The 25170-nt window shown below is 48.3% G+C and overlaps 1 protein-coding gene across 1 annotated transcript in view; it reads left to right on the top strand.

Annotated features, from left to right (window-relative positions):
- The first annotated feature begins 2974 nt into the window (after positions 1 to 2974).
- The window catches only part of LOC146808532 (extracellular calcium-sensing receptor-like), a 67280-nt gene continuing 45084 nt past the window's right edge, over positions 2975 to 25170 (top strand). Inside the window, exons 1-3 of the mRNA XM_085623983.1 lie at positions 2975 to 3336; positions 6467 to 7280; positions 21994 to 22221. Coding sequence (XP_085480109.1) covers positions 2975 to 3336; positions 6467 to 7280; positions 21994 to 22221 — 1404 coding nt within the window. The remainder of the gene's footprint in view (positions 3337 to 6466; positions 7281 to 21993; positions 22222 to 25170) is intronic.

Genomic DNA, 25170 nt, shown 5'->3' with positions numbered 1-25170 from the left:
GAACTTACACTTGATCCCCCATGAGCATGCCCCCAAGTTAAAGAGATTGCATGTTCCCTCTTGAACCCCTCTCTGTGGCCCCCCAAGGGCTGCTTGAAAGTCCTCGTGCTTGTCTGAGAGTACCCTTGCCCTGTATGGGCCCCCCTTGCACCTTAGGCTGCATAACTGTGCTCTGCGCCCCACGGGATCCCATATGGTCCATCCACAACTGGACCTCTTTTGGTCCCACCCCATCTCCGGGGATACTGCCATCTTCTTCCTAAATTTGCGGTCATAGTTCAACCACCCTGACCCACCCCACTTCTGTGCTTCTGTGTGTATCAGCCTTTGGTATTGCACAAGCACATGCCCTTGCTCTGGGAATTTTTCCAGGATCACTGACTGGAAAATGGAGAAGGCAAATAGCCAGCTGTCGATAGACTTCTCCAGCCACGCCTGGAACCTGATTTTCTTATCCTCATCTTTCCCCCCGACCCTCCGCGCGTCCTGGCCATGTTGGTCAAGCATGAGCAGGGAAAAAATGTCTAGAAATTCACACCTCCATATAAATTCCTTAACAGCAAATGGCACTTCCCAGGACAAGGAGCTGTGGCCTGACAACAGTGGCGCATGAGTGACAGGCTTGTGTCCTGTTTGCGTCACCGGGGTCTGTACTGTCAGGGCATTAACTGTTGCACCTGGCTAGGATGCCTTGGAAGGAGCGACTAGGGGATTGCTGTGCATGGCCTGGGTGATGATAGCCGCTGCCCCCGCTGCCGAAGGCCCACCCACCTCGACGTGTTGCCTTCCACTAATCCCCGCTGTAGGTCCTTCAATTGGGGCAGTCAGAGTCTGGTCACCTAGCCCAAGGACACCAACTGTCCCAGCAGCTCCCGCATCTTTGCTAGTACCAGGCAAACCAGCCCCTGTCTGAGTTCCTAATATGGATTCCCCCCCGGGGGGGACAACGGTTGCACCTGAGTGGTGCTCCCTTGGAGATCCCACACCTTCGCTGCCGCTGCTACCCCTCCCTCCAGAATGTTTGCAGTGGCGGCTCCAGCAGTTGCGCCGGCCCCAGCGAGACCAGATCTGACCCCTTCCATGAAGCTCCTTAGAGTGTCAGTGAGCTTACCCAAATCCTCAGTTGTTGCGAAGTTCACTTGAGGCGTGCCGCCGGCCGGGGGAGAAACTAGTCCTTGTGTCACGGGCGGGGGAACGGGCAGTGGGGCACTTCGGGCAGTGGCCACTACCCGACTCTTCGGTGGCAGCAGGTCCGCCGGGAAATCTTTTACTGTTGCCCTGCGAATCCGCTTGGACCAGGAAGGGCCTGCTTCTTTGCTTGGCTCCTGCTCTGTGTTTGAACCCCCACAGATGACCCCGGAGTCCTCCGGATTGCTGGCCTTCAATAGTTCAGCAGCCCGAGCCAATCCCTTGGTCTTGGCGAGTTCGATGATGGCTGCTAGCTGTGCATCTTGGGGAGTGCCTTGCTGTGTTTCCTCAACTTGGGACGTCAATGTGAAAAGCGAAGGGGATCCCTGGCTATCCATCACTCCTGATCTGGCCGACTCAATCTGGAAGAAAAACAGCTGTGAGCTACAACCTAGACCATTGAGAACAGGCACTCCCTTGATCCTCCAGTTTTCCCTTCTGCGATGCTCTAACCTGCGCCTGTACTTACTATGTGTGAATTTGAGCTAACGTGCTTGAAAGATGTCGTTCGCAGGGTGCTTCCATGAATTCTGTAGTGGAGATGAAGCAGAAGTTAGGTTAGCGTGCCCTCCACACCGTGTTCATGGACCCTGACATTTGCGCTCCTGTTGTCCCTTATGCTCGTGCAAACCCGAGTTCGTACTTACTCTCCTTAATGTCGCTATCGAGTTTAATCGCAGCAGCTCGCTGGGTACCTTGGTGAGATCTGTGGTGGAACAGAAGTAAAATTAAATTAGCTCTCGCCCCCCAAACCCTGGTCTGCACCTGAGCATTTGCCCCCGTCCCGGAGGGCGTGGAGGGTGGGCTGCCCCCGCGACACCTCATTTCACATAAACTGGGCGAGGGAACTCATCTCTCCCCCAGCCGTCAGGCCTTGCTTACGGCGCAGCTTGTGTCACCAGGATATTCCCATACATATGTCCTGATGCTTGTTCCCTGTCGGGGAGGGGGTTATGGGGGCGAGGTTGATCAAACAGTGGTCCAAGTCACCCTTCTGTTCTTGACCTGCTAGGGAGACAAAATTGATTAGGAACGGGACACTGAGGGGGTAAATCACGGCAGGCTCAGCCAGGTACAGCGGCGTGCGTTTGAAAACCTTTCCCCCTGCGCTCTGTCTGCTGTGAACATCTTCATTGACCTGCTATTTCCTGTGCCCCAATCCGCTGTCGTGCCCTTACTTACCACGCAACCCCCACCTCAGAAAGCAGGCCGCGTGTCCCTGTAGACTAGTTGTCATGTTGTGTTAATTCCTAGGTGAAGAAGCCGCAGACCCCGTAGCCCCCTTGCTATTAGTCCCCCGAATGTGGCAGCTGTGTAAAGACGCGTAGATCAACAGCCTACCCAAAAATTATTATTATTATTTTTTATTTTTTTGCTTGCCCCAAGGTAATTAGCACTGACCTGTGCCCCGCCTTCCCTTGTACCTGGTACGAGAGATAAGTGCTGCCCAGAACCCACCAAATGTAATGGCGCTCTACATTACAACCCCTAGGCCCGGTAGATAAGTAATCGGCCCCTGGTACAACAGCAGAGACGCGCTAACGTGCACGTGCAAAACCCACCAAGCTACCACCAACTGTGCCCCATCACCCAGCTCAGCCTATAGCTGCGAAAAGCCCCATGACTGGAGAAAGCAAGCAATAATGGCCTGGAAACATGGCAGATCCAAAACCGGGGGGGGGACACAACCCTGTCTCTGTACACGCCGCGAAGCGGTCCCCTCACGCTCCCAGACACCCGGCGCTCCCATCTCAGCCCCTCCCCTCGAGCAACCTGGCCCCACCGCATGCGGGATGCCCTGGGAGGAGATCCTGCGCCGTGCCGCGGGTGCCACCCTGCACTCCGAGGCCCGACAACATGGATGCCGCCTCGGGGGCACACCTCCCCTCTTACCCCATTACCACCACACACCCCACAGCCGCACCACGCCTGTGTCGACCCCGCGGGGCTGGCGGCACCAAACCGGGTACGGGTCTCTAAGGTGCTGCTCTATGACACGGTCGAAGACGGGCGCCGCGATCCACCCCGGCACACCGCCCCCACCCCGGCAGGTGTCAACGGCTCACCGCCCGACGGCCCAAGCACCTCATGGAGCGAGTTCCAGTCGCAGCCGGGCGACGCCCAGCTGGCGAAGGCAGACAAAAATTTGTAGGTGGTGGTGTACTTATTCCTAAACCCTGGTATTTGTAAAGTTCAAACTAAACAACCCACAGGGTCTCAAGGCGCTGGGGGCCGTAGGGAAGATTAAGCAAGCTATTGCCCAGATTCATCATAGTGTGGGACATCCTACCGCCGGCACCGGGAATCGAACCGTGAGCCCCGTGTGTCGGAGTCAGCCCCCCTGGCCGCTGCACCACAACCTATGTCCCAAACGCTAATAACTGTTTAAAAGGGACCCAACGAACACACCGGGGATAGAACACCTCTACTTGGGGGACAGAGAGGGGGGGATGCGCGGGAGAGGTCCTGAGAGGGGAGGTGATGCCCTGCCCAGTTCGTAGGGGACCAGGGAAACGCTTGCGGGAAAGACATGGCTGAAACCGGGCTGGCATCGGCATCATGCCTATTCCGGGGGGGCGACTACAAAACGGGGGGTGCGTGAATGTGCAGTAGAACATCGCCGCTACACCATCCCCCCCCCTGTGATCTGCACAGAGCCATGCACTCCCCAAGGAACAAACGAGGCCCAGCTAAATTCCCGACCCAGGAAGAAGGGGGGGACGATGGCGACGGGAGTTTCGTTGCTTGCCCAGGCCCAAGACTTGCCTCCAGGCAAGCAAGGCCTGCCTGCCCCTGCCCCCACTGTCGAGTGCCAGGGCCGGACCGGCCCCTCCGGCTGCTGGCGATGCCGTGCTCATATAAATATTCCGGAGCACAGAAGTTGCCTTAAATTTGTATTTATTACACACCTCCCACCGGTGTAACCACTGTGCTGATGCTATAGTTGCACACGCGACCACCGGAAAAAACCCGAAAGCGGGTACGCCTCGCCCTAGAGGCCTCAGCCTAGAGGAAGCTGCCTCAAGGTCTACTCCCCTGCTCGCCTGTAGCCCCACCGCCACCTAAACTACCCCCCTAATCGCCCCCGCTCGAACCAGGGCAATCCCTAAAATGCCTGGTGCGGCGATCGGTGAACTGAGCCTTCCATGCCCTTTGCATCTCGTTGGGTCCATGAGAAAACTAAACACGGACGTCCAAGCCCCCGCAAACAGGGGGCAGGCTAGCAAGGCGCCATTAGTATAGCGATACTGCTGCTGCCCCGCCCAGGTGGCCTACAGCTGTGGCCGGGCCGTCCAGATGGCGAAAACGGGGGGGGGGGGAGGCCCAATTATCACACTCACCGCAATGGTTGCAGCAGCTACCAGGAAACAGGTCAAAATGCGAGACGGGCAGCAGTCAAGAGACTACTCTGTGGGCGGGGGAAGGCTTTTATACCCCTGTCCCCCTCCCATGACCGGAAGTGGATGGCCGGAGGACCCCCTGGTCCCAAGCCCAGGGAGCCTAGTCGGCAGACTTCTGTGACTTCCTGTGGCACTAAGGCAGCCGCCCTGTTGGAGGGTCCCCTACTTGGCCCCCCGGGCAGCCTTGGCAGTTCCACCTCCAGGAGGTGGGGGGCAGAGGCGCTCTGTTGGCCTAGAAACTCCCCCCCGCCACTGCTGTGCCACTTTCCTCTTGTGGCTGACGCAAGATCCCCAGGGCAGCCTGAAGTGGAAGTGGCTTTAGGACCTCCCTGCACAGGCGAGGAAGCCGGGAGGTGGCGCCCCCGCAGTTACGCATCAGAGATGATTCGGGTACAAGGAGTCTCTTGCGGGTGGGGGGATTGCAAGTAGTATCACCCAGATGGGCCCGTAGTGTATCCGTAAGATCCCTGTGTAATGTGGGAGCCAGGCCCGGTCCAGGCCCGTTCCAGCTTAGCTGCAGCGAGCGGACAAGAGCCGAGGCTGCAATCATGCTTCCAGGCCATGCACCATCATTTGATTGTCGATGTTTGTCTGCCCGCAAACTCTCCCACCAGACATCTCGAGGGGTTCCACCGGCACCAAAGCAATGCAGGAGTCCCCCCCCCAGGCACCACACAAGAGCCGCTGCCTCCGAGCGGAGCCCGTCTCGGAGCAGAGCTTCCCGTTCAGGTGGCAATTTGAATTCGTGGCCAGACCACGCCCCCTATTAAGAGCAATTCTTACACCACCCCTGCATTATGACTGGGTCATTCTCGTTCTTTGACATCAGTAATGAAGTGAAGCTTTCTATGTTACTCTGTCATTCGTTACCCGTGTGGCAAAGAGCTATTTCCATGTACAGTACATCGTTTCTGGAGATCCATCTGTGTGCTTACTTGATTAATTTATTTTGCTCCCTGCAATTTGTCCTTGGTGAATCAGTGACTCATCTGTCTTGTTTGTGGAGCCTGTTAAGCAGTCACACTGGTTGTCTTACATGTCCATCTAGAGGAGCTTGTTCACTGGCCATCCCATATGGATAGTCTTGGAGAGTCAGCTGTGCCACAATTCAGCTGAGTTGCACTAGGCACCAGAATTGTTGTATATGTTTCTACATGAGGCTTTCAGGAACTGTGGCTTTATCTCCTTGACCATGATTGCTCATTCTTCTTTGGTGCAGTGTTGCACCTTTCTGGCTAAGCCCTCCCTGGTTCTGATGGGTGTTTGGGAACCATTCACACTCTGGTGATTGCTATGGAATTATTCTTGCTAATTCCATCCTCAGAGGATATGTACCACTTGATTACCTTTGCATGGGCGCTCTGCTGGCAGACAAAAGGACAATATTGTGTGGGAAGCCACACAAGTTTGTGTTCTAGCAGATGACACCATCCAACTGGCTACAAGTTCTTTTCATGACTCTAATACATTTAAAATCATTGGTAATAGTGCTCCAATGTTTGGTGGCTTTAATGTGTGCATTAGGTGGGGTCTGGATGTGCATGGTTCATGTATGTATTCCAAAAGGCATATGTGTGGGTAGTTTCTGTTCCATCTTTTATGCTGTGGTAAAAAGAGGCAAACATTTACATTTGCAATTTCTGTATAGCTTTGGACATTGTTACTGGGTACTGCTTGAACAGAGATCATATCATTCGAAACAAGGGGGTGTATTTATAGCAGATTGCGGATCGCAACTGAGTTACACATTTCCTATTGCATCATGTTGAATATGTGCCAGCACAATACTAATAAAATACTAGTTCAATATGTTGAATTTCTTATTTGATATTTTGTCTTTGACAGATAAGTCATGCTTCTGTGCTCTCTTCTCTCAGTGACAAGCTTCAGTTCCCATCCTTTCTGCGCACTGTTCCCAATTACTCTTTCCAGAACATTGCCATTGCCAGACTGATGGACCACTTCCAGTGGACATGGGTGGGAATGATAGTTTCTACTGATGACGTAGGCTTGCAGGGAGGACAGGGAATACGGAAAGGCATTGAGGACAAAGGAGGTTGTGTGGCTTTCGTTGAACAAATTAACCTTCGATTCTCTAAGGAGAAGATCCTCCAACTTGTTGAAATGATCAAGGCACATTCAGCAAAGGTGATCATCATTCACAGCCCCGATGTCCATGTCAAGGAACTTCTGCAAATGCTTCATGAACAGAATATAACCAGCAAAGTCTGGGTATTCACTGCAGCTTTTACTTTGGGACCTGGACTCCTGTTGGAAAACCGGGCATGGAAAATATTGAATGGATCTCTGGGACTTGCACCTTACACGGAGCGTATGCTGGATTTTGAAGAGTTTTTATCTCACCTTCATCGTTCTAGGTACCCGGATGATATATTCATGAAACACTTCTGGGAGAAAGCATTCCACTGTACATTTCTGGAGAAAAACTGGACTGACACTGCTACTTTAAGAGAGATGAAAGGAAGCCCAGATGCTTGTTCAGGGGAGGAGACACTGAAACAAGTCACTCATTTTTTGTTTGAGCTAAATGACCTGAGCTACAGTTACCACAGTTATGTAGCAACTTATGCCTTCGCTCACGCTCTGGATGCATTGATATCCTGCAGGCCAAGCCAGGGACCCTTCATCCATGGATCGTGTGCTGACACCAAGGATATCCGACCTTGGCAGGTAACAGGAAGGAAGATGTACTTATTTTGTAAGATGAATGATTAAGACCTATACAGGGCAGACTACTCACTCACCAACGCTTGTATCGGCATCACAAACCTGTCCAGTGTCAACACTAGCAAGCTTGCATCTAGCTCTTAGCCTACAACCACTACACGAAGCAAAATGCAGTGCTCAATTCTCTGCACCTGCACTACCATGCAAACTACCCATACTTCTGCCAAATTAACTATTTTGTCCAGTATTACCCTCTGAAAGAATATATATATACATATATATAATAAAATCCTATGTGACCCCTTCCCCTCCAACTAAAGCCCCTACCTTTCGTTCAGGATCTGGCTTTCCTTGTCTTCTCTCTTTAAGCACCCCCTTCCTTCCTTCTAGCTTCTACCATAGGTGCTCTAAGCCCACAGTTGTTCTAACAGACTAACACTAGGACACCATGGACTGGTCACATTCCCTTTTACTAACACATTTACCAAGCTCACTTTCTTTTTCAGAACCCTAGAGTGTTGTTTAATCCACTCACACACTCTAACTATCTGACTTCAAATGTTTTAATGCACTGCAATCTGAGTTATGTCAGCCAACTTTGACCAAATGAAGCAGCACTTAAGCAAACCTCAGGGCATCATAAACACTTTCCCTCCACACTCTTGTTATTAAAACTCCCTGCTGCATTCCCTGCAGTCCACCACTCGCGGTTATCACCAATTCTCACAGCCTGGTTTTCAAGGCTAAGACACCAAAATTATTAATTTCATATATTGGTGATCACTCATGCCTATATCTCGTTCTGTTCCTACTCTTCATGTTTGACATCTCTGCATGTAGAGGCCTCCAATATCTCTGGACTGGGACCTCCTCTCCTTCTCTACCACTTCTCAAGAAGAAACAAAATCCTCCATCAGGTTGTTATCCATGTGTATGCTGATGTTGTGCAGACCTTATGTGGGCTCACCTCACCTCTGCCTTGCCAGACTGAATTCTCTGACGCAACATCTGATGGCCATCAGTTCTCTAATGCCCAGTTTTATAATAACCAATAGTATATATTTGCTGGACTCTTAAACTTCTGAAACCCTTTCTTCTTTGATTGACTCTCCTCACAAAAACCTGTCATTTTACAATTTTCAACACAAGTATTTAACGTCATTTATTATGACAAACGCCTAGTATTGTATAAGCCACCATCTTCTGTCCTTTATGGCTAAGTTCTAAATCAACACGCTATTATGAATACGCTGGAATATTGCAACAGTCTATACATGATACAGACCATTCGCTTCCACCAACAAAAACACACAATGTTGCAACATATACATTATTCACCTTGACTGACCGGTCCATTACCACTCTACATTGGTACAAAGCAGTGTATTTGAAAACAACTGGGTGTGTTACAAACTTCTGATACAAGTTTAATAGCTAGGTGTAAGTAAATCCGTGGAGTTTTTCCATGGATAGCATGTGTATTTTTCACATGAACCACAGGCTTTATGAGAGGTAAGAAAGACAGGTGTTTCAATCAATCAATCAATCAATCGGGGGCTTTGTATAGAGTAGCTATATGGACTCAAGGCAGATGGGGGCTGCTGGTCGGACTGGGTGGAGGATCATTCAAAGAGCCAGGTCTTGAGGTCCTTCCTCAATTGGGTCAGCGACGGGGATTGCCTGAGGTGGAGGGGCTGAGTGTTCCAGGTCTTGGCGGCAAGGTTCAAGCACAATCTTTCTCCTGTTCTGGTCTTGTGGATCCTGAGGACGGAGGCAAGGACGAGCTGGGAGGATCAGACTTAACTGGTGGGTAAGTGGAATGTGAGGCGGTGGTTCAGGTATGCTGGTCCTTAGTCGTGTAGATCTATGTAGCCGTGAGTGAGGAGCTTGAAAGTGATTCTATTGTTGACTGAGAGCCAGTCGAATTGTCAGAGGAGTTGCGTGATGTGGCTGTGGCAGGGGATGTTGAGTGCCAGTATCGCTGCGATATTTTGGAGGTTCTGTAGTTTCTTGAGCTATTTCTGGGTGACGTCAACATAGAGTGTGTTGGTCGTAGTTGAGTCTGCTGATGATGAATGAGTCTTCTGGATTCTGTGGGGATCCATCTGAATGCAAGCAAGCAGAGAGTGTAAAGCAGGCTGAGGAAACTGCATTGATTTTGTGGTTCATGGTGAGCGATGAGTCCAGTATGATGCTGAAGGTGCATGCGTGGTCAGTAGGTGTGGGGGGAGATTCCAGACCGGCTGTCCACCAGGAGTCATCCCATGCTGAAGGGGTGGGACTCAGGACGAGTACTTCGGTCTTTGTCCGAGTTGAACTTGAGGCAGCTGTCTTTCATCCAGGTAGCAACAACCTTCATTTCACTGTGGAATTTGGTTCTGGCAGTTGTGTGTTCGTTGGTGAGGGAGAGTATCAGATGTTGGTCGTCAGCATATGAAACAATGTTGAGTCTGTGGCTCCTGAAGAATACTACAAGGTGGGCCATGTAGATGTTGAAGAGGGTGGGGCTCAGGGACCAACCTTGGGGCACTCCACAGCTAATCTTTGTGATTTCTGAGAGTAACAGTGAAAGTCTGACTTGCTGGGTCCAGCTGGTGAGGAAGGAGTGGATCCAGTCCAGAGCCTTGTCATGGATGCCAGCGTTGTACAGTCTTGTGATTAGGGTGCAGTGGGAGATGGTGTCGAAGGCAGCCAAGAGGTCTAGTAGGATGAGGGCTGCGATCTCGCCCAGGCCGAGGAGGGAGCGGATGTCATTGGTGGCGACGAGGAGTGCTGTTTCCGTGCTGTGGTTGATTTAGAAACCAGATTGGGAGGTGTCCAGGACGTGGTTCACTTTGATGAACTCCGACCTTTGGGCGATGATGGCCTTCTCAATACCCTTAGCTGGGAGGGGAGGAGGGAAATGGGTCTGAAGTCATTGAGTTCTGCCGGGTCTGAGGACGGCTTCTTCAGGAGGTGGTTGATCTCAGCGTGTTTCCAGTCATTAGGAAGGTGGTGGTTTCAATGGAGCAGTTGAGGGTGCAGCAAAGCTGGGGCGTGATGGAAGCTGCTCAGTGGAAGATATGGTATGGCCAAGGATCCGCCAGGGCTCCTAAGTGGATGCTCTTCGTGGTCTTGAATGTTTCCTCTGTTTTGAGCCGGGTCCAATAGAGGATGGTCTGTTGGGGTGTAGCTTGGTTGTGTACGATGGCGGCAGGCGTACTGGCCAGATCTAGGGTTTTGAAAAAGTGCCAAGTTTGTTGCAGAGGTCTTGGGAGGGGCGACGTCTGTGGTCTCGCTGTTGGGCCTGGCAAACTCATTGACGATGGCAAAGAGTTCTTTGCTGTTGTGTGCACTGGCATTGATATGTCTCGGAGGGCTGTTTTCTTTGCGGTTCTCAGGAGGAGGTGATGTGCGTTGATGGTGGATTTGTAGGTTGCAAGAGTTTCCCGGGTTTTGTTGTTCCTCCATCTCTTCTCGAATCAGCTGCAGCTTCGTCTGGACTCATGGAGGGTGGGAATGAACCATCTGGCCTTCTTGGAGTACTGCTTGCCTGGTCTTTTCTTGAGGGGTGTCAGCGCAGTTGGAGATCCATCGATGGGGGTTGCTTGCTGCGGTGTTGGGGTCCATTTGCGTTGGCGGATTGGTTGTACTGAGAGAGTTGATGAGAAGTTCTTTGGTGGCCTTGATCCAGCTGCGACGGGGAGGTGAAGATGATGGTGGTGTAAGGTGGGCATGGCAAAGGTGAGATGCATGCAATGATGGTCGGACTGTGAGAGTTCAGTGGTGTGGCTGTAGCTGATGTTCCCGCGGGCGGAGAAGATGGGGTCAAGTGTGTGTCCGGCTGTGTGGGTCAGTGTGGTGAGTGTGGTGACTGGCTGCTTGAGTTGTCAAGGTTCTCCAGAAGGGAGGCGGTGTTCTGGTCACTAGGGTTGTGGAAATTGAGGTCTCTGAGTAAGATGTAGTCAGTGGATGGGAGAGTCTGGGGTACCTTGAGGTCTTAAATGGCATTGGTGAATGGGAGTCAGGGGCCGGGGGGCCTGTAGACAAAGGTGCCATGGAGGGTGGTGTTGGGGTTGGTCCGGATCTGGAAGTGGAGGTGTTCCATGGTCATCGTTGAAGTGCATGGTCAGTCGGAGCGTGCTTTTGTGGACGATGGCGATGCCTCCTCCTGGGCGGTCAGGGCTGTGTTTTTGTAGCATTTCAACAGCACACCCTTAAATCTCAATCTATATTTATTGTCTCAAAAAGATTATAAAAGGTATTGCACGTTTATAGAAAAAATAATAAAATATAGAAACTATGTAGGATGTTGCAGTGAAGATGTCAATTATAGCATGACACCACAAACTGAAGGTCCTTTAGGCACTTGCAGACTCAATGGAACAGTTATTCACTATTGTTTCACATATTTATTTCAAATCCTCCCCCACCCCACCTCAATATTTGTAAAGTAAGGGAATATGTGCATAGGTCATACTCACAGGCATCTGCCTAGTATTACACAAGCCAGGAGTGGAACATCGGATGTAAATCAGCACTTTAATCAGAGGGTCTTTGGCCATAGCTTCTCCTTTTGCTCGTGCAAGCTACACAAATGCTTGGTTATGAAATATAATGCTGCAGAGCCAATACTCCATATTTCCATGTAAAGAGCAAAGCCTAAGGTCTATAGGAAGAAGTGACCTACGACATTATTTGATATAAAATGTATGGTATGTGCTCAGCTATGTGCAGAGTTTACAACACATTTTCCACAAATGCATCTTAATTATAGACTTTATGATGAGTATTCTATAGACGCTTACCATGTAACAAACAGTGCATTTGTTATAATAATTAAAATAAAACTATAGCGCTATTGGTCTGTTAAGGATCTGTAACCAATGCGATAAAAGGTATTGGCGCTGTAAATGAATCAGGGAGGCAGTTTTAACCGTGCATATCATAAATGGCTGGCACGGTGTTCATGACCCACGCTGTATGGCAGTGCCATCGTGCCAACATGCAAGGAAGCTCCCAAGAGTGGACTGTAGCAGCAAAGTGCACCTCACACAGATGTGTATTTTTTACATGAAAGTCAAACGTTCCAGCTGAGCTGTTAGCAGCTGCTGCAGAGCCAGGAGCACTGAGGGCAGGCGTGCAAGGGGGACATGCCAATGGCTGCCAACTTGGGAGGGCAGAAGCAGCGTGCTATGAAGAGTTCACAGGGCCTCTATCTATCCCCCACTACAGGATTTTAAGAGTCGCAGACATTGTGTTTCACGAAGGGACTTTTTTGAAGTACATAGGAACAACCCCTAGACACGTCCTGTCCTGTCTCCAGCAACTGTATCCTCCCTGCTGGTCCAACTCAAGAACTCTCACATGCTGGTAACCATGGTAAGAATGCATGACAAGTTGCTAGGATACAAAACAGGAATCTCAAGGGGAGTCAGGAACTCAGACAGGACTGCAGAAGTCCCTCAGCATGCGTAAGAGTACCTGAGGGGATACATGGTTCTAGAACTGTGGTAGAAGCATGTAGGGCAGACGCTCGATGGAGGAAGTACCTGGAGGAGCCTAGCAGAGGACGCAGAACATAAGGGCAGGGTGACAACAGTCCTTGGGAAAGTGTTGCGGGGTAGGGTCCAGCAAAAAACAGGTGAGAAAACAGGGCAGCAGATGTATTGGGTGGCGGCGGGAGCCCCAGGAGGACTGGAGGAGGCGAGTCACCCACTATACCTACATAAAATTGCATTGTATTTTCCTTCGTTTTGTTGGTCGCCAGTACAACAAAGAGGCTGTGATGCTCCCCTGCTGCGGGATTCCGGTTGCCTCCTCGGCGTGACTTACCTGGAATGGCCTCGAGTGCAGAGAGCCATCAGGGTCACCAAGGCGGCCAGAAGAGAGGAGACACAGAAGCCTGCTCGAGTTGTCAGTTTTGCAGTCAGAGGACTGCTACTTTGTTCTGCGGGCGACTCTGACTGACGGGGCAAGACTCCCAAGGGAACTCTAAGGTGGCAAGAATTGAGCCGCCTGCATCACGGCCGGAGTATCATGGGTCACCAACGCCAGCAGCCAAACACACTGAGTGTGACCGAGTCCAAAGATGCCGACCGCTCCTGCCGAGGATATCGAGAGCAGTCATCCCGATGATGAGCAGCCACTCCTGGAGGTGAGATTAAAGGACTGGGTCTGGAGGCAGCCCTGTGCACCCACTAGGAAAAGGATCCATGTAGCAGGGCCGGTCTCCAGGGCGGTAAGTAAACAGACACAAGGTGGGACAAATGTACATTGTTCACCAACCAAAGCAATGCAATTTAGAGAGGCTGACCAAGCAACCAGGAGAGGATGTGGCCTAAGGGCAAGAGCATTTGACCTCGAAGCTGGGGAACTGGGTACGCGTCTCGGTAGGGACACTCAACATCCTGTGATTCTGGAAAAAATCAGTTAATCTTCCTGTGCCTAAAAAAGTAAATCTGTCTTTTGGTAATGCAACTGGTGCTCATGTAAAGTGCTGTGAAACCTTGGGGTCAGGTTTATGCTTTATAAAATGTAAAAAACAATCATAAAGCGCACGGAGGGATTACAGCATGCCACGCAGAGCAGCGCACCCTTGCTGCCTCTAGGCTCGACTTAAAAAAGACCTAAATCCCTCAGTGGAAATCTCACAGTAATGACTCCTGGTCCATCCACATGATACATGTTCCTTCTTTCTTATGTAAATCTACTCTGCCAGTTGTGTGAATATGCATTTGTCTGTATGTTTAGGTGTAAGGTTTTGATGTAATCTATGAGGCTGTGTAAATATCTTGTTATTTTTTCTAAGTCTGCCAAACTTTAAACTAGCTCTCTTTGAAGAAACTGAACCCCAATATTTGCTTTTCTAAAATCACCCCATAGCTGTAGAGCGGGTGGGTTTAGGCTTCTGTCATGATTACCATTGAGTACCTATCCCACAATCCAATGTTAAAGTGTAAATGAAAGTGAAAACAGACTTTCTTAGGTTTACCTCAAATCTCTAAACAGGAAATACATACTCTACATAAAAATAGGCTTTGAAGTCTTTTATCTCACGAATAGGAAAGAATAGGTACATGAAAGATCCATTTAGAAATATTGTTGTCACAATATTTTTGATAATGGTCAGATTTGACATTCGAAATTCAGTCTTTTGCTCCACATCAGGCCCATTTAACCTTGTAAAAGTGATAAATAATTTTCAGCTCATATCACTTAAGTGGGATTCTATTTATTTCCATCAAAACTTTGCAATTTGTGTGAGCAGATACTCATGGGAAAGAGGAGCATCTCATCTACTCATTGTTCTGCACAAAGGCTCAAATTCTAGAAAGCAGTGGCTTGCAGTCCTGGCTGATCCTTGCTGAGTCAGGGTAAATGCTGTGCATTCAAGGTTAAATCCCAGGTTATCACCTCTAATTTGCCCAATATTGTAAAGTCTTAACAGCATGTGTCCTAATACTTGTGCTTATGTAATTATATACCAGGCAAAGCGAAACTTTAACTGAGTTTGACTGATAGGAGGCACGTCCGCCTACAACTGCAAAAAGGTCTGCTCCGGACCATTCAGTTAGGTCGCAACCCAGGACAGTGCATTAAAAGGAACAAGTATGGTGGGCCCTTCCAGACCACACAACAGGTTCCACACCTCGGCTTTACCATGGAAGACCCAGGTCCAGCACTCAAGCTAGATTAGCATGCTGGCTGGACCGACAAAAACTCAGGATACCAGTTTCACATGCAGTCGGTTCACTCATGATAGGGGTCAATGCCTGTATACCATGCAGGGGTATTCTCAATGGAACACCAGTACTATCCTTCAGATCAGGGCCGGACTGGGAACCAAAACCGGCTGTAACATTCTCTTTAGTCTTTCCTTATTCTCTCTTCTCCTCTTAGTATTCTAGAATACTGATTATTGCGATTCTACACCGACCCTGGCAAAGTGCTCGGCCGCACCCCCCGCGGGGGGTTGGGGGTGCCGCCGAGCTCTTTGCCAGGGCCGGTTTTCGGCTGATTTTGTTACAGGGCCGATTTTGCAGCTCTGCTGCAAAAACGGCCCCCAGGGGCCCAAAACCGGCCCCCACCCATGCGACGCACCGGGGGATTGCCCGGTGCCCGCTACGGCCAGTCTGGCCCTGCTTCAGATACTTTGGTTGTCAATATTTGTGATAAGATATTCTTGATACCCGTCTCTAAGATATTTCAGGTGTTGAAACTTTTGGTACAGTATTCTTGTAGCATAATATTTTACTAGAGGATAGACTGACACAGCTTACAATGCATGGCTCTAATGTGATTGTGGAAAACAAACCAGCCAGAAGCTAGCGCTACACATTTCCACATAGTTCTTGCTACTCAGTTATTATTTTTTTATTGAGGGAGGTGCAGTGCTTAATTTGTAAAATAATAACTGCCGGTGCTCAGACTTGTTCTCAGAAGTCTTCAGCTAAATCAACTGAATGTTGGAGATCCAGAATACTAAGGCTGTCTGATTCCACTGTATGCCTTTTGCTTCCACCACCCTACAATCCCTAACCATCTATTTAACTCTTGCGGGTCCTTATTCGCCCCTGCCTTCTCCCTTTGTCACAGTTTTCCCATCTGTGCTTTCCTATTTATTTATCTCTTTTTCTTCCTTTATTCACACTTATTCTGGGTCAAAATCTAGTGATATACAAATAAGTTCTGGTCCCCCAAAAAAGACTGCCAGGGGGCCCCCTCTGCAGCCGCCGGCTCAAACTAAGCACATGGAAGCGGTGAAGAGAATCCTAATGTAAGAGCATAGTGCAGAGATACCACGCTTAGCTTAACATGACCATCAAGGCAATCTTTAGAAAACATGCATGCTGTCTTTTGTATTTCAAACACACCACATGGCGGTACAATATTGCACAACACTGAGCAGCAGATGTGGCTGGTGTCAAACTCTGGAGTGTGTTAATGTTAATATTAAGCAGATTGGACAGCACATTCTTCCCCTGGAGGGTATCCTGGCTCTGAGTTGGAGGAGAGACATGATGTTGGGGGACATGACATTGGGGAGCAAGGCAACAAGCGTGAGCTAGAAAGAGCAGGGAGCAGAATATGCACTACCATGCAGTGCTAAACGAAGAATGAATGGTAAAAAAGTACTTCCATGATGCCAGCAGTGGAAGGATACACCTTAATCAATCAAAATTACAGGCATCACAGCAAAAGATTCTAGGAGAACAGGCATAAGCGCTCAAATTCATAGCATTTTAGAGTAGTAGATATCTAAGCTATCACTACAATTCAACGGAGCTTACTCACATGAAAGAAACATTTCCGGTTAGGGACAAACACGGAATAGGGAGGAAAGCAAGACATGAGTAAAGAGTGGGCAACTGAATTTGACAAGCACGCCATCTAATCATGAGCAAGACATGACTGTGTGGATCATTAGTTACAATGCTGTCAGCAACACACAACTTGAGCTGCCTGCAGCAAGGCAGCAACAAAAACCATAGAAATTCTCCCAGTATTCCATGTATTTGTTATTCCTGGAAATAGGCCATATACATTTGTTTGTTAGAGGACTCTCTCAATCTCATAAAAGAAGCTCCTCTGCTGGTAAGAGGAGTCCAGTGTAAACCATTTCTTCCCAGTGAGTCATCCAAACACTTGAACATTCAACTTGCAACTATTCAAGCTTTAGTGGCTCCCACATAGTTGAGAATTGATGCTATTTCGGGAGCAGATGCATTAATTGGATCTATAGATTCATGAGATGTAGTACTTCAACTGAGACCTATGCAAGAAAAATAGTTCATGGCAATTTGGTCAAATTCTTCTAAAACATAGCATGAAGGAGACAGATTTAAGAGAACAGATTGAAGAGTATTTTAAAGTAAACAATACTGGGGGTTTGAATACATCCTTTCTTGGAATCTTTTATGGCTCTTTTTAGGACACTGGCTCTCTTTTAACACTACCATAAACTGCTTTAGTGAGGTGACACTGCAATATATTGTTCTTGAAGCACTCTGAATGAGCGCTACTTAGAGTTAGACAAGAGTTCCATAAAAAGGACAACACAACCAATAAGGTGCAAACGGAATTTGAATTACAGAGGAGAGAACTAGGATTTGAAACATAACAGCCCCTGAAGGTTCTGTGACAAATTCACAAAAGAGAAAACAAAAAGCTTTTTGTACTTTTATATAAAACTTCCGTCTGGGGAGATTTCTGGTTCTCAGCACATTAGTTCCTTCTTTGAAGGCTTAACTCTGACTTAGCTGGGCTTGGACGATAGAGCTGGGCTAGAACAGGCAATTACTGTACCAGAAGTAAAGAGGAAACTTTAAGAACCTTTCATGCAGCAAGGCCCCTCGCTCATAGGGTCTTGTTATATGGCCGTTAGGGTCATTCTCAACATTGCTAAGTTAGCAGGAGCTCTGCTGCCATGATGCTGCTTTTGTGCACGTTACTACATGACTTTATTTTTCAAGACTCTGTTTGCGCCGTTCACATGAGAACTGTCTGCTTTCTGCGTTCTTTGCTGTTCCTGGAATTTAGTCTGAACACGATGTGCAAGGTTGATAAACATGTCCCTTGTTATTCTGTTCTGGGCAGTCCCTACTACCGAGACAAAACATGCCACACACAGCTGCACTGCTAGAGAGCTCGTGCTTTGATATTACGAAGTTGCATGTTGTTCACACACACTTGGATGAAAACCTTTCGTTGGAGAAGAGCTATGCGGTTCCTATGATGTAAAGCTACCATCCAGGCTCTAAGGTATGGGGCCTGCTGTCAAAGCCCAGAAATCTTCCTTTTTTTTATTATAAACCTCAACTTACCAAGAGAAGGGTGGTAAGGCCTTATAGTCCTTTTACTACTGTCTGTATATGATGACATCCCCCTTTATATTCTATGGTATTGTAACAATACTAACTGTTCTAGGTTTACGCATTTTGCTGCTGGTAGTGGCTCGTATACTGCATCATAGAGCATGAGAGTTAAAATAAACATTTTGAACTATACAGTTACTCTGACAATCCTTATTGTGGACAAGTAAGAGTGAGTGAGCGAAAAGGTATGTCTTGCTACCGCGATTCCTGAGAGACTCGGGAGTGTTGTGTTCTTGATTGTCTAAATATTTGTAGCTTTGTGATTGTGTAGGAGACCGAATGAGACACTATAGCTAGTCGGTTTTGGGATTTTGGGTACTAAGGTGGTAGGAAGGTTCTGTGTAGGTGCAGAATCCCAGCAACAGTCTGATCAATTTTTCTACTAGCAATTTTGCTCACTCCTGTCCTCTTAACTACTAGAGTGCACGATCATTTCCCAAATCAGGCTTCATCACATGATCCATAGGAGAAGGGGCTATAGCGTCAATTCAAGGAAAACATTTAGATATATCTCATCTTATAGACAGGCCAGAAGTATATGTTTGAGGGCTTGGCCCTCAGTAATGGCCCCCGGTAATGACCGGACATTAAAGAGATGCACTGAAGGTGGCCTCTCTCCCTTAATGATCCATATCTTTACTCAGAGTTGACTTCAAAATATAAACAAAAATTCTGGAGATTAAGATGGAATTTCTAGCAGCACAATGGATAAATTAGATCTGTCAGAGTTAATATGCAATGGACAAACGTCTGATAATGTGGATAGAAGTCTCCATCTGATTGAGAAACTCTGTGAGAGAAACACCCCCATTATCATCCTGGTCCTCAACACTGAGAAGATATTTGACTGACCTGATTAGTTCTTTCTAAAATATGAGTTAGTTAAGGAGGGTGTGGGCCCTATAATGCTAAAGATTATTATGCTACCCGTACAGCTGAGGTTTTACAAAATCCCCTGTCTGCAGCCCATGCAACAACGAAAAATAAGGCAGACATTAAAGTCAGAGTGGCTGACTTTGGTAGAGCTTCCTAAAGCAGATATGCCGACTTTGAAACTTTGGAACCGCCTTCGAGTCTTGGCGTTGGCTCAGCATCCTGTGATACTGGACAAATCATTTAATCTTCCCGTGCCTACAACAAGAAAACAAAAAAATGTACGTGTCCCTTGTGTAATGTAACTGGTGCTCATGTAAAGCGATCTAATACTTTTGGATGAAGCTTGCACTATATAAAACTGCAAATAAAATAAAAGATACCCCAATCCAGTTCTGAGCTTCACACCACAACCGCCATAGACTTTAACAGAGTGGTCCGATGCTGGGAATGCAGGAGATGAAGGATGCTCAAGGAGGCTCTATGTGCTGTGCAGTCGACTGGGGTGTCTTTGCAGTTACTCCTCATTCCACGGTTCAAGTGGGGCATCTTTGGACACAAAGGTCAGGGTCCCTCAAAGTCATCTTTGAGTCTTTAGAAGGCCAGCTGCTGCTCAGCTACTGGTCTCCGTTCACAGCGAGTCCAGTGGTATACTTTGGTGTAGGTTAGTGTCCCTCTTGGGCAACCAATCTGGACTCCGACAGCACTCCTGGGTCCAGCAGATTCTGTGCACCTTTTGCCTGTTGAGGATTGGTCTCTTGGTGCCCCCAGTGACAGTGAGGGGATTCGGAGTGACTTTTCCTCAAGCCAGGAGCCACAGGTACAGTCATCTCTTCGCTTGCCCAAGGTGCAGCATATGCAGTCCAGCAGATGGTGCAGCCTCTCTTTGTCAGGTCCACGGGTCAGCAGGGCAGTCCACTTTTCAATTCCGTAGTGATTTGAGGTCCAGAGTGCCAGGAGTGCCATCTTATGCCCAGAAAGTGCCCTGAGGGGATGATGCAGTCACTAGCCAATGGGCTACCAGGATCCCTACCGTCCTGTGATGACACCCAGATATGTGTGGCATCTACTAATCCCAGGGTGCACTATTGTGCCCACTCACAGGATGTCTGAACCCTTCCTTGGATGGTAGGACCTTTGTAGCCCACCCTAGAGGAGTGGCTGCCTGTGTGCTACACGACCATGGGAAAACTGGACTGGGCACTGGTCTCGCCTCTCTGTTCGCACCACCACCTTGTCTACCTGAACAAAGGGGAAAGCCCTCAGGAATGTGATCGCCATTTGCCCAGCAAAGGCGGATTCCCCATTTGAGGCTCGTCTTTTAGGCCAACACTCTGAGTGGCTTACTGCAAGGGGAAGTAACGCATTCCTCTGTAGCAGGCAACCATTGTTCCTAAGCTTGGGAGTCATTCAGACTGCACCTCAGTAGAGCAGACAGCAGTCTGGTGGCCAGCAACCATGCAAGGCCACTGGAAAACTGGGCTACAGACTGGCAACTTTCTAAATTATGTCTTTCCTTAAAAGTGACATTAAATTAAACTTGGGCATCACGTTGGGTTTAATGCCATGAGTAACTTGATATCTTGAAGTATGCATTTTAGTAGTCCCATTCAGAAGTTACCCGGACTGAGGGGTCAGCCAGCAACTCCGTGTTAATCAATAGGGTTACTAGCTTTTCCACAGCAAAACATGAATTTGGAAGTGTTGCTGTCAGGACATATTAAAAGGATATGTCCTACTTCGCTACGTCATAATATATGGTTCCCTGCCTCAGGGCTCCATAGGCTTTCCTTAGAGGAGACTTACATATATTATTAAGGGAATTGGGGGCTTTGCCATTGATTTAAATGGCAACATCGAAATAGCAATTTGAAACTGCTCTTCCAGGCTGCAGTGGCAGGCTGGGAGCCATTTTGTACCTTGCCCTACACAGGGTGGCACAATGAGTGCTGTAGCCCTGGGAAGACACTCTGCCATGGGTACCCTTGGTGCCATATACTAGGAAGTCAGCTTATGCCAATTGTTGGTAGCCAATTCAACACAAACTTTAAATGGGGTTAGAACACTGGCACGGAGATCTGGTTAGCAGGCCTCAGTGCTCTCTGAGAGTTGAAAAACCAGCAGCATCCGTCCAAAACTTTGGGGTGATTATGCTAAAAGAGTCCTTTCCTTACAATATACATGTCAGTATGTGGTTAAAGTGAAGATTAAATGAAAAGCAAGATTTAAGACCGTTAAAAATAAACCTTCCACATAAAGTCCAACTAGCATTTAGGGAAAATGATAGACAGCATGGCAACTGATTCAAAGGCAAAAGTCACTTCAACTGACCAGGGCTCTCACTAGAAAAGATCAGTTAGATCATAAAAGCTACAATTCGTAGAATTTTAGACCAATGCATATATATGCTATTAACACAAGTCAATGGGGCTTATACACATCACAGACATGAGTTCCTGTCAGCAAAAACATATCTAATAAGATGGTTAGAGGATTTTGTCTCTGAGGAAACTCAGAAGGTCTTTGTGGAGAAGATATCATTCAAAAAGACAATAATGGGCTCAATATTCTCATAAAATTCCACTTCTTCTTGGTATGTTCTAAAGGGAGATTGCACTTCTTGGAAATCTATAGTTGGAGTTAAATGGTTTCCGGACCTACATGAGCCATGAAAATTAGCAAGCAAACGCAAAGTTAATGGATGCGCCAAACTACTGTAAAACGACATCTTTATTTGATTACAGCGCATTGGTATATTCCCAATTATAGGCATAATCATTAATCAATAATGTATAAGAGTAAATGAGCGTAACACAGATTTGATTCAGGTTTTCACAAGACCATGGGGCAAAAATAAAAGCTTGGGGGGAATTAAAGACAGCATATTCAATGTGTATACACATTCCTGATCAGACAAATTCTATTTGCACTGTGTTTGATTATCACCTGTTTAAAGTTGTGATTGATCCTCTGCTCTTCATCTGCAGGTCCTGCACTATCTGAGAAACCTGCACTTTACAACTCGCACTGGGAAGGAATTTTTTTTTGATGCACATGGAGATGCCCCGGCGGCCTATGACATCCTGAATGTGCAGATATCCCAGGATGAGACATTCCAGCTCATTAAAGTGGGAAGGTTAGACTCGACAGCACAAGAAGGCGAAGGCTTCAGTGTCAACAATAGTGCCATCCTGTGGAGTGACGGATCATATCAGGTATGAGGAGTGCTCCATGCGCAGAATGATAAGATATCATGAGCCCCGCAGCATCAGATCCCTTCATATATATGTTCTCCCTTTGCTGTGGCATATGGACATTGAAGACCACATTTTATAGGCACATCACCTTAACAAAGTAAGAGATTGCTATTGGTGAACATTCATAGGATTCCCACTGAATACAATTGCAATGTGGTTCATAACTTTATAAACCTGTGGTAAGTAAGTATTTCAAGGCAGATAAACCCAGCCAGTATAAATTGTACTCTAGCACACACATAATTTAGGACAAGATTTGACACAGTTTCACAGGGACAGTAGTAGAAAAGACAAAGTAGCATTGGTAGTGATGAAAAAGTGGGAAAGGAAGTCTGGAAACATGATCCATAATATTTCAAATTAAAGACTTCCTGGAGTGCACGATCCACGCACTGTTCCCGTGATGCTCATGGGGGCACCAATTCTGAATGAGCTCCTATAAGTATAGAATTAGAACCTCATATTAGTTGCATGATCACCTCTACAATCATTTCTAAATATAATTAAAATATTACCTGTTTTTTTTGTTACCGGGTATTGGTAAAGCAGGAACTAATAACCCCGTAAGGGTCTCAAGGCACTGCGGGCCGTCAGGGAGATTAAGTGAGCCACTGCCCAGAGTCACATGATACTGGGCTGATCCGCCTCCGGCATTGGGGATCGAACGGTGAACCCCATGCTGAAGAGTCAGCTGCCCTAGCCGCTGCGCCATACCTTTCCCTGGAATTATTATAGCTCTATTGGAGCCAATGGAGTGGTTCAAGGCAAATAATGACTGGCATAGGCCATCTGTTACAACATTCCAATGTCTGTCTTTTTGTGTCTCCTTTTTAGGTCTCGGCTAGCGATGGCTGCGCTTGCGCAGTCTCGCTCGCGAGACATAATGACTTGGGTGAAGAGGGGCTTGAACCCGCCCCTCTTCTTCCCTGTTCTCCATTGGCTGGCCTAGTAAATGCTGGCCAGCCATTGGAGAAGAGGTCCCGTCACTCTGATCCTGCCCCGTCCTTTTCGGATCGGGGGGCGTGTTTTTTGCGAGAAGTCTCAGGGAGGAGACAACAGCAAAACACGCCCCCCAATCCGAAAAGGACACTCCCTTTCTCCGAGGCATTTTCTGCTGTGCCTCGGAGAAAGGCGGTGGTGCCCCGGCGTAGCACACACGCTATCGCTTTTACTTTTGGAGCAAATACCTATTACTCAAAAGTTTTTTGAGCGAATCTAGTATTATTTTCAACATTCTGTAAATTAGGTAATACGGGTGCCGGATGCTCCTTTTATACTGAAATCCAGGTTTAGCAAGTTCAAAACGGCCGCCTGATGTGCCCTTTTCTGGGGCAGGAGGCGTGTCCTTGTTTTTTTCTCTCGTCGTCGCATCTAGAGTCCTGAGAGTCCGTGCCTCCATGGCCGGTGCTCATCTCTCGCCCTCTGATCCCCCAGAGTGTCCCCCCCATGCTCCATCCCACCCCCGGACCCTGCGAGCCCGCCCTGCCCCTACACTCTTTTGGCCTGGCCACCGCCGGCTTTCGCACTGCTAAGTAACTTCCGAGCGAGTGGGCGGTGCAGTGCCAAGCCGGCTTTGCCCAGGCCCTCTCTGACCGGCTAGTATACAGTTTACTTTTTAATTGCACTTCATCGCGTCAGATGTCTGCTGTTAATTTAAAGCGTTCTTTTCAAGAGTCACCGTAACAGCGACAGAAATAGACATTATCACGGGTAGGCAGCAGAATATTTCTATTTCCAACACAGAAAAAAAAGCGTTCCCAAATTGTGCTGATTCTGTTGCCGGCGGCCCCGCACGCTGCTGTGAATAACCTCAGAAGCAGCAGCGAGAAATAGCGAAGGCGAACTGACGAATCAGCTGACGGTGACCCTGTGTCTTGAAACACGAGCCGCGAGCGTCCACGCATCACGAGTTGCGCGCGGGAATCAAAGGAGCTGGTGTCATGTTAGTTACACAGATGATTGCCCAGACATGTGAGGTTTTTAAAACGAGGCTCCTCGCATGTGCGGCAGCTGTATTGTCTCTGAAAGTGTGGGATACTGTGAGACTCCACACGAGTTGCAGGCCTCACAATTGCCGCTGCCGCACGCTGGCTGGTGTTAAAGGCGGTTTATTGTCTTGTAAGGAAGGGGCGAGGGGAGGGTTTGGTGGTTGGGCGGTGCTAATAATTCAGTCGTGATTTTTGCAAGGAGGGAAAGGCCGTCATGTTTTAACAAGCAGTACGAAAGGCGACGCGAGTGCCGCCTTCCGTGATATTGAATGTAGTAATTTACCATATTTTGAGTTGTGGTCCACGACAAATATGAGGCAAACAACATTAACAAAATAACGCCTCCGAATCCGAAAATGCCGCTGCGTCATTTTTCTTTTTTTTTCTCGTCGTCGCGTCTAGAGTCCCGAGAGTCGGTCTTCTCCCGTAGCCATGTCGGTGTGCTCTGTGCCGCCCCCTAGCAGTCCGTGCCTCCATGGCCGGTGCTCATCTCTCGCCCTCTGATCCCCCCAGAGTGTCCCCCCATGCTCCATCCCACTCCCTGGACCCTGCCCTGCCCCTACACTCTTTTGGCCTGGCCACCGCCGGCTTTCGCACTGCTAAGTAACTTCCGAGCGAGTGGGCGGTGCGGTGCCAAGCCGGCTTTGCCCAGGCCCTCTCTGACCGGCAAGTATACAGTTGACTACTTCAACAGCTTGGCAGCAGCACAGCGAGTGAAGACAGGGGGACTCGCGAGCACGGGGGGTTGCGGATATTATGACAGGGCACTGGGGGCGCGGGTATAGTTTTCATAGAGGCAAGAGATCGCAGCGCCTGTCAAGCAAATCGTTTGATTTCCTTGTGTCTTGGGCAAAAAACATGTGACTAGGCTTGGTCCATTGTAACCCCCTAAGGCAAGGTTTGTGTAATTAAAAATACT

The sequence above is a fragment of the Triturus cristatus genome, chromosome 8 (genome assembly GCF_964204655.1).
Source record: "Triturus cristatus chromosome 8, aTriCri1.1, whole genome shotgun sequence".
Taxonomy (NCBI): domain Eukaryota; kingdom Metazoa; phylum Chordata; class Amphibia; order Caudata; family Salamandridae; genus Triturus; species Triturus cristatus.
Note: the sequence above shows the minus strand (reverse complement) of the source record. Positions and strands in the feature narration are given on the sequence as shown.